At 38.0% G+C, this 9,677-nt stretch overlaps 1 protein-coding gene across 2 annotated transcripts in view; it reads right to left on the reverse strand.

Moving 5' to 3' along the window:
• Catsperb (catsper channel auxiliary subunit beta) overlaps positions 1 to 9,677 on the reverse strand; it is a gene marked incomplete in the record, with an annotated part of 156,136 nt that overhangs the window by 30,276 nt on the left and 116,183 nt on the right. For both annotated transcript variants that reach the window (XM_013517143.1, XM_013517144.1), the window contains 3 exon segments: positions 1,763 to 1,834; positions 2,864 to 3,196; positions 6,994 to 7,187. In XM_013517143.1, the coding sequence (XP_013372597.1) occupies positions 1,763 to 1,834; positions 2,864 to 3,196; positions 6,994 to 7,187 (599 nt within the window).

Raw genomic sequence — 9,677 nt, forward strand, 5'->3', positions numbered from 1 at the left:
TGAGTACGGACTGAAACCTCCACAAACTGTGAGCTAAATAAACCTTGCCTTCCTTAACTTTGGGCATTGGGTATTTTGTCTCAGCAATGAGAGAAAAATAACTAAGACAAATTTTACAAATAAGCTTCAAGCCTATTAGCCATCATCTTGTAATGTATTAAGTGAGTCTGGCTATCCCCAAAAACCTATGTAGCTGGTTTTTCACAGAAAGCCTCAAGACAGCCAGAAGTTTACAAGGATACAAATAAAAGGAAAAATAAAATTGATATGATCTCAAAAAACTTTAATGAAACAGCTCTAGCTACCTCAATCCATTCAAATGGATTAACAAGAAATGTAGAACACACAAGAAAAATAATTTTAAATCACAGCATACTCTTAGATTTATTTGCCAAGTTGAACTATAAAAATCTGTTATAGTTTTAGAATTATATTTGTAAATGGACTAATCAGAATTTTTTAGGGGTTGATAATTAGTGCATTTTAGGTGAATCATGACAGAGATATCTTGTAATAAGTTAACACCAATAAGAGTCAGAAGGAGAAGAAAGAGAAAGCAAGGGCTATTTAAAAAAGGGTTAGGCTGATGGTTATCTTAATTTTGGAATAGCTGTCCACAGAGCAGATCCCTCGGGTCACTCTGTATGAGAGTTACTGCAGCAAACTGCTCTTTTGATGGGGGCACAGCCTGTGGGAAAGTAACAGGGAGGCTCCTTCTGAGTTTCAGTATTTCCTCTCTGTAAGACAGGCTGGGAGCAAAGGGCATCTGCTTTATACCCACCATTGCTTTCTCTTCTTTGCCTATCCCTGCACATGACAGCAGGAGAGGGGATCCCCTTCCATATTCTGGTCAACATTAGTTGCACTATATATCCATACATTGTCCTAGGAGGGTTCACTGAGGTCTGATCCTCATGGTGGATAGATGGGTTTAGATTGAATAAATTTTGAGTGCCTCGCGGGAGTGACAGAAAGACCTCATATGGATATCCCTTAGTCCAACCTCCAGGAGAGAGGGACAGTGCTGTCAAGTGGCTCTTGTCTGGAAAAGTAGCAGTCTCTCTCCCACAGTTTGAAGCAAGTGGTTGAGTGATATCCAAAGTTAGCCCTCACTCCCAGCACTGGAGATGTCAGAGTAGGGTGAGGCTGGCTAAAAAGGCCTGAGGGACTCCTCCTTAACTTTGTCCTTTGTTCTAACAAATCTTCCTAGGGGAATCCAAAGGGTTACTTACCAGGCATTGGCTCTATGACAGTTAGGGTGTGGGGTGGACACCAGAGACATCAGGGACAAGGGGAGCCCAGAGTGTGAGCTAAGATCCTAACCTGCTCCCAGCCCAGTAAATCTATCAAGAAATATCTGAAGAAGAAGGAAGTCTGTCATATTAGCAGAGAGAGAAAAACCCAGACCCATAGCCCAACTCTTTATCTACCTCAGGTCATCTGGAAAGGGGATACCTGGAAAGCACCAAAAGTTACCTCTCACCTCAGGCTGGATGTGATAAGGCAAGTGGAGGTTTCTCTGCTGAGTACCCAGTCAGGTTGTCAGGACCTGGTTTACACCAGAGGACCTTTGAGCACCCACTGGAAAGCAGACCCAGCCAGAGTCTCACAGTTGTCACACTGGCTTTCATCAGTTTCTTGCATCCAGAGATCTACCTCAGAAAGGAATCCATCTCTCTTACAGGTCAACATTCCTAGTGTCTAGAGGGATTAGCTGGGGTTTAACAAAGAAAGTGAGGGCTGGCTGTTCCATCACACTTACCTCTCCATAGAGAAGTGAGTCCCACGTTGGGCGCCAACGATGTAGCCATTTTTTTGTTTCTGGGCTCTTGTCCTGAGGACAATGAAGAATGAAGCCAACAGGACAGCAGAGGGGAAAGAAGGAAGTATAGTTTATTAGAAAGAACAAAGAGAAGCTCTTGCTACCTGAGAGGGACCCCAAGAGTGGTCACTGAGGAAGCACATAAGTTCAGGGGTATACATATATACTTTTGTTGAGCTATTTTGTGGATGTGTGAAAATGAGACAATGAAGCAATGTAGTTTTCAGTTTAAGCTCAGGCTTTTGAAATTAGGAGAAGCAGACTTCCCCTGCTTCCCCTCCCAGCTTTCCACTGCACTTTTTTCTCAGTTTACCCAGCCCTTGCACTTTGAAACAATGGGTTGTCATTTGTAACTGGGCCCCTGAGATCAGTAAAGCACCCGTCTCTTGGTTTCCCTGCTTGCTAGCTTTCTGAGCTCTTTCCCTTTGTGTTCCAATTTTTCCAGGATTTATTTTCGTTTATTCAGGTCCCTATTTTATCTGTCTACTGTTTGTCTAATTCCTGGCCTCACTGCTGTTATTAATAGCATGCCAACAATTATGGAAACCAAAGTTAAATATGAAAGGGCATTGTTTATATTCAAGAAATAAAATAATAATTACTTTTGACTTTTCCCAATTGTCTTAGTTACTTCTTTTGCTGCTGAGACAAAATGCCCAACACCCACAAATTAAGGGAGGAAAGGTTTATTTAGCCAACAGTTTGTATAGGTTTCAGACCATAACTGGCTGGTTCCAAGGCAAGGTGGCATGGCAGACAGGCATCACAGAGAAAAAACAGTCCATAGCAGGCAGAAGGTAGCAAAGCAAGCAAGGGCAACCACAGCTCTTTCTATCCCTTATATCTTATCCAAGCTACTTAGAGTGGGTAGCACTCACATCCTTAATCCTGGTGCCCTTGATCCCAGCATTGCATCATGAATCAATTCTAGCATCACATACTGTAGATCCAGCCACCTATAAAAACCCCTATCTATGACTGCATGAGGCTTTGGGGGGGACATCTAAACATAAGCCATAACACCAATAAAAATAAATTTACCTTTTTTATTAGATATGACCTTAACTTCTAAAGTCTGAGAGCTTCCCAGATCAATGTATTTCACAGCATTCAGAGTTGGTGAATTATCAAGTTGTTGAAGCAAATAATGACATGGTTTTGAGTATATGTTCCATGTTCGTCCATTCCTTTGCCCAAAGTTGTATAAGAACCAGTTGCCCTTTGAAAAGGTTACATTGTTGGGTGCTATTGCTGGCATAGTAGCAATAGCTAAAGCATTCTTATCATCTAGAATTTCTGTGATCAAGAAGCTGCTGTAACCAGGAATCACCACAGTTTTCTCTATATCTGTAGCTTGAAACAAGGCATTAACAGCTGGAGATAAAACAGAAAAGATTTGGTATAACAGATAATATTCACTCGGCATACAGGTAGATAAAACTAATAAAACATTTGAGTTTTTAAAAGATGATCTTAACTAGAGAACATATTTGCCAGATTTCATGTTATAATTCAAATGTACCTTCTAGAAAGTTTATCATGACTATATCACATTAAAACCTATACTTAAATGTTTACTCTGAAATTGATGTATAAAAGTTCGAGTAGAGAAGAAAAAAACCTAAGCTCAACAAAGAAAGTTATTTCTCCCCCTCCCCTTCTTCCAGTACTGCAGATTGAAAGCAGGACTTCCCACTAAGCTCTGTCCCCTACTTCCTTTTAAAATTTCAACACAATATCTTGCTAAATTGCCCAGGCTGGGTTTAAGCCTGGCAATTCTTCCGTCTCAGCCTTCCAGAGTGCTGAGATTAGAGGCATAAATATGCCACCACGCCCAACTAGGATTAGTATTCTTATAAACAGATATATATTTATCCCTTTCAGGCAGCAGAAATATCATTTAGTTTATTTCCATGATAATGAATCATTTAGTAAGCAAATGATTGTATATGGGTATCTCTAGGTTTTCCCAAGATTGTTCCATAAAATTTAGAATTAATCTGCCAAGTCTGGGTAACATTAAGCAGAAGGGAGTTATCCACTGTCATACATTCTCCATGCTTCAAAGAAGATATTTTAGTGTATCTTTATAATTCACCTTTCTATCTATCACATCTTTTGTGGAAATGTATTCATTTCCTGCAGCCATAATAGAACTGAGACCCAGCATCCCCACAACATTCTTGAGTCTAAATCCCGGAATCACATTTGAAATCACCCAAAAGATAAGAATAGACCTCAGAAACTTACTACACATGCCCATGGGGAGAATGAAAGTAAATAAGAATTTTCAAGAAGAAAAGTTGATTTCTTTACTATGGAACTGTTAAGAGCCTTATTTATTGTGATTCCACAAAAGAAGGGTAATGTGGCCAGGGTTCCTCCAAAGTCTAAATATTACATAGAAAGTACTCAGTTGGTTGGTGGGATGAGTAATTAATCCTTCAAGGAGAGCAGGAAGATTTAGAAGAGGCTTTAGGGCAGGACGTGAGAGGACATCATCACTTAAGGACTGGGAATGGGGAAAAGATTGTATAAAGGATACAAGAAACAATTAGAGAAAATCCATCAGAGAAGATACCAACAAGACCAACAAAAGGCTGTTTTAAGGAGAGAAACATGTTTTTGATAGGTCATTAAACATGAGAACAAGACTCCTCTCACACTGAAAAAAACCAGAAATACAGGGCCTGCCTGGCAAGCGCAACATCGTGAGTTCAATTCCTGGTACCGGAAACAAACAAACAAACAAACAAAACCAGAAATAATCCAAGAGAGAGTCTAACAATTCTCTTTATTGCACACATACACTCTCTCCCATTTCAAACCAACCCCTGATTTTCCCCAACATTCCCTCAAAAGGCCACATAATTTCGCTCCTCCCCTTCAGAAAGAAACGCCCTTAAAGTTACCTTTATTCACTGTCTTCAGTTCTGCATCTCTCATGTTTTGAATCCATTCTAGTCAGGCTTGCCTATACCATCCCAGCCAATAGCTTTTGTCAAATCACCAATGACTTTTGCAGGGGTCTAATAGCCAGTTTTCATTTAATCTCACCTAATTTATTTGTGGCTTGTAATACAGGTGCACTCCTTCCTTTTTTCTTTTCTTTTTTCCTTTTCTTTCTCTTTTTGAGACAGGATCTCATTATGTAGCCTAGGCTCATCTTAAATTTGAGATGATCCCCCTGCTTCAGCTTCCCAAGTGTTGGGATTATAGGAGTGTACTACCAGGCCTGGTAGTCCTTCCTTCCTGAAATACGTTCCTCACTTGGCTTCTGAGATACACCCTTGGTTCTTTTCTGTTCAGACCATCTCATCTCCTTTACCAATAATACCTCCCCAGCCCCCAGAGGCTTACTGTCAGAAGGTCGGTGGTTAAACCTCAGGCCTCTTGCTTTCTCTATGCCCACTCATTTCCTGGGTCTTCTCACCTGGTATCATAGCAAAATCATATACAAGCAGTTTCTCTGGGCTCCACATTTGTTTTTCTAAATGCCTATCTTACGTCTCCACTTGGATGAGTAACATACATCTTAAATTTAATATGATTTCCTACAGAGAGCCCTTCCCAGTCCTCCTCACAGCCCAGGAAGTTTTTATTTGTATCCCATGAAAAATTATTAGAATTGTAGTGAGCTAATTCCAATCCACCCATTGGATTGGAATTCCAGTGCAACCCATGGTGAGAATAAAGACTCTAAAGCATATCGGTAATCATGGGGAGCCAAGGGGTCCTAAGTCCAGCCATGATGATAGTTATCTGGAACAAAGGCCTATACCCACAGCCAAATCCAGATTTTATTCATTTGTGAAGAAGAGAGTGGCTTGAGGATGAGTGACTGAGAACTGTGGGAAGTAGGTGAGTGCTATGAGCTGGGCTAGGTAGGAGGCCTGAAATCATCTCTGCCATATGCAGAGAGGAGGATCTGCAGAAAGAGTAATCTGCATAACTCAACTGAGATAGTATCTAATGTTTTGGGGTTGATGCTTCAGCTCTGATGTGTAATCTTTGAAATCCCAGGAAGTCATAACCTCTATTCCTGAGGCTGGATCCCACGTCCCTCCTCATCCCACCTCACTTGAGGGAGCAGCAGAGGGTCAGGGAAACACGCCCGCCATCTCCAAAGATTATCATCAGCACCTTGGCTAGACCGATATGAATTGCTTAAAGCCAACTGAAGGGATAAGGAAAAGTCCTAGCCAGATCAATACATATCAATACATGGAAACAGGGTCAGGCTCAGCCAAAATGGAGGCAACTGCTTCTCTTTTAAGGAGAGTCACCTAGGTGGTCCTCCACAATTTCTCACTGGATTACTGCAATAGCTTCCTAGCTGATTTCTCTGCTTTCCTCCTTGCCCTATCTCTGTTACCCAGTCTGTTGTTGACACAGCAGCCAAAGCAACCTCATTAAAACAGATTGTGTCACCTTTTACACAAACCTGTATAATGGCTTCCCATTTACTCAGAGTAAGGCCCAAATCCTTAAAGCATACTAATTTTTGTGTTCTTTGATACATACATAGATATTCTACCTATCCTTATACAAAGATAATTTTTCTGAAATAGAAATATCTTATATAGCAGTGATTTCAAATTATTTTACTACATAGAGCAAAATCTGCATGAACTTGTTATTCTCTTTTTTTATTTTCTTTTTTTTATTTTGAAGAGAGTAGTAAAAGAAAGAAAGGAAGAAAAAGAAAGAAAGAACAATAGCAGCATATCAACACCACACACGTAAACAAAACAAAGCAAGAACATTAAAAATGATACAGGGTTTCAAAACAAAATGATAGGAATTAACAGTGGTTGTTATATTACTTATTATTATATTCAACTTGTAACTTGTTATTTCTTTTTCTTAAATTTTTAAATTTACACAGAGTTACTATTTTGTCTCACTTTTGAGCACTGTTAAGGCAAAATAACCTCATGGGCATAGACGATAGGCACTCCTATTAATGATATATTGATGGTTATAGGTAGGTTTTATTATATAAGGAACAAATAAATAATCAGAAATCTAAGCATATACAAACTTTGGTAAGTTGCCAGGTAGACTAAAATTTGAAAGCTATTGCTCTATCCTGAACAAAGACAGTCTTCTCAAAATATATTTTTCCATTTATTTTAGTCACCAGAGATATATTATGTTTTAACACGTACTTTGTAAATCAAGAGTAAGTTTATAGGAGGGCTTTCTAGTTTCTTCAATAATGGAAAGAGAACTTGACAAACAAGAGCTGTCCTTCACTTCTTCTACTCCAAAAGGCTGTATAATTTCTGCAATAATTGAGGATAAAAATTCTCTAGGAGTTTCATGTTGCAATATCTTTCTGATGTATGCTGTTCCAGTTTTACTAAAAACAAAACAACAAACATTAGGCAACTTGGATATTATACCTGCCTAAATGAGCAAGTTCATGAACATACAATTTACAAATAAAATATACATCTATGGGCAACAAATGAACATTTGTTGAATGAAATGTCAATGACAACAAAGGAATATAATTTTTTACTTCTAGAATTAGCAAAAATATTTATTTATGTATTTATTTATTTATTTATTGTACAGTGGATTGAACACAGGGCCTTTGTACTGAGCTACATGCCCAGCCCTTTTAAAATTTTGAGACAGGGTCTCACCAAGTTGCTAACTTACCTAGGTCGGGCTCAAACTGTTCATCTTTCTGCCTCAGCCCTTCCAGAGTGCTAGGATTATAGGCAGGTGCCAGCATGCCAAGTGACTTATTTATTTAGTGGTGCTGGAGGTGGGATGCAGGGCCTCATGCATACAAGGCAAGGACACTACCACTGAGTCACATTCTCAGCCAGTAAATATTTCAAATGACAGGGTTCAGTAGTAGTGAGAATGAAGTGGAGATAACATTACTATATGTAAACTCACTCACTAGTGATGAGATTGTAAATTAGGGCAAACTTCCTAGAAAGCAATTGGACATGTATTAAAAGAGTTAATCTTTCCCCCTACCCCCTGCCAGCTGATTGCATTGGTCTACTAATACAGATCTATCCTGAGGAAATACTAGAAACACAGGGAAGGGGGAAACTATGTATACAGATATTCATCATGGCATTTTAGTGAAAGTTAGAATTACAAAATACTAACAGTAGAAAAAGTAAGTAAATGATAGTACATAATTTACTTACAGATAATGCATCTATTAAAATGGTATTTATAGAATTTATAATTACATAAGGAAAATAGTTGTATAATGTTTAGACCAAGAGAGCAAGGCAAAAAATGTTCAATATATGGAAGAAGGACTGATCAGTAATTCACCAGTGTTAACAGTTATAATTTCAGTTTTCTTTTATATGTATAGCAAATGAAGCTGATTATTTTATTTATTTATTTGGTACTGGGAATTGAATCCACAACCTAGTGCTTGCCAGGCAGGTGCTGTGTGGCTGAGCTATATTCCGGCCCTGATAACTTTACTATTTTTAAATAAACAAAATAAACTTGGGACACACACATTTCAGAGTTATCAAAGTTTATTTAGTTTTCTTTCAAATGAGGTTTCATTACCCGTAGAAAGGGGCCAGGATGACAATAACAGACCAAAATCAAAACCAAATCAACAATGAACCACAGAATCTCAGTAAAAAAACAAAATAAGACAAATAATAACTTCAAATCACTCAGGTTTAATTGAATAACCATTTCTACCAAAGAAATGTATGAATGATCAGTAAACACATGAAAAGACACCCAGTGCCTCTAATCATTAAGAAAATGTAAATCAAAATGACAAATAGATACCATGTCATACCCATTAGCATGATTATTATTAAACAAAGATATAAAATAACACGTTGGTTCAGATCTGGAGAAATTTGAACCGATGTACATTACTGGTAGAATAGAAAATGGTGAAAATGCTATGGAAAATCATATGATGGTCCTTTATAATATTTTTTTGTTTGTTTTTTTGGTTTTTCTCTGGTACCAGGAACCAAACTCACGACCTTGCGCTTGCCAGGCAGGCCCTTTGCCGCTGAGCTAAATCCCCAGCCCCTATAATATTAAACATAAATTTATCATATGATCCAAAGAATTGAAAGCAGGCATTCAAACAGATATGTGTACATCTATGTCTGTAATTGCATTATTCATAAAAGCCAAAACGTAGACACCAGAAGCAGGTCAAGTGTTCATAAATAGATTAATGGTAAACAGAATGTGCTATATACATACCATGAAATATACTCAGCCTTAAAAGGAAGGCAATCCTGTCATGTGCTAAAACATGGCTAAACCTTTGGACACTAAGCCATGTAGATGAATTTAACACTTCACAACTATGTACTTAACAATGGTTAAAAGGTATATTGCATGCTATGTATATTTTACCATGATAAAACACTGCATTTCAAAAAAAGAAAATATAAAGACTAAAAATGACTAATTACTGATAAATGTTCAACTGATCAGCAAGATGTAACAATGGTATATTTATATGTCCTCAATGGCAGCCTCAAACTGTATAAAATAAAATTAACAGAACTACAATTAGAAATTGACATATCCAATATTAACAGCAGGAAATTTTAACACAATTCTGTCAACAGCGGATCAATCAAGCAAAAAAATCAGTAAGGATACAGAAAATTGTAGCAGCACAATGAACAAGACTGATCTAACAAACAAATATCAACACTGTGCCCAATTCTACAAGTACACATGGAATTGAAGGAGTTCAGAGCATAATACCCCAAAATATCCACTCTGGTATATTTACTGTTTTGAGTGAAAGACATTTTAAGAAAACAGGACAGTAAGGTGGGCATAGTGTTGTACTCCTATAATCCTGGTATTTAGG

The sequence above is a fragment of the Chinchilla lanigera genome, unplaced genomic scaffold, assembly GCF_000276665.1.
Source record: "Chinchilla lanigera isolate Chin_1 unplaced genomic scaffold, ChiLan1.0 scaffold00037, whole genome shotgun sequence".
NCBI classification, from domain to species: Eukaryota; Metazoa; Chordata; class Mammalia; order Rodentia; family Chinchillidae; genus Chinchilla; species Chinchilla lanigera.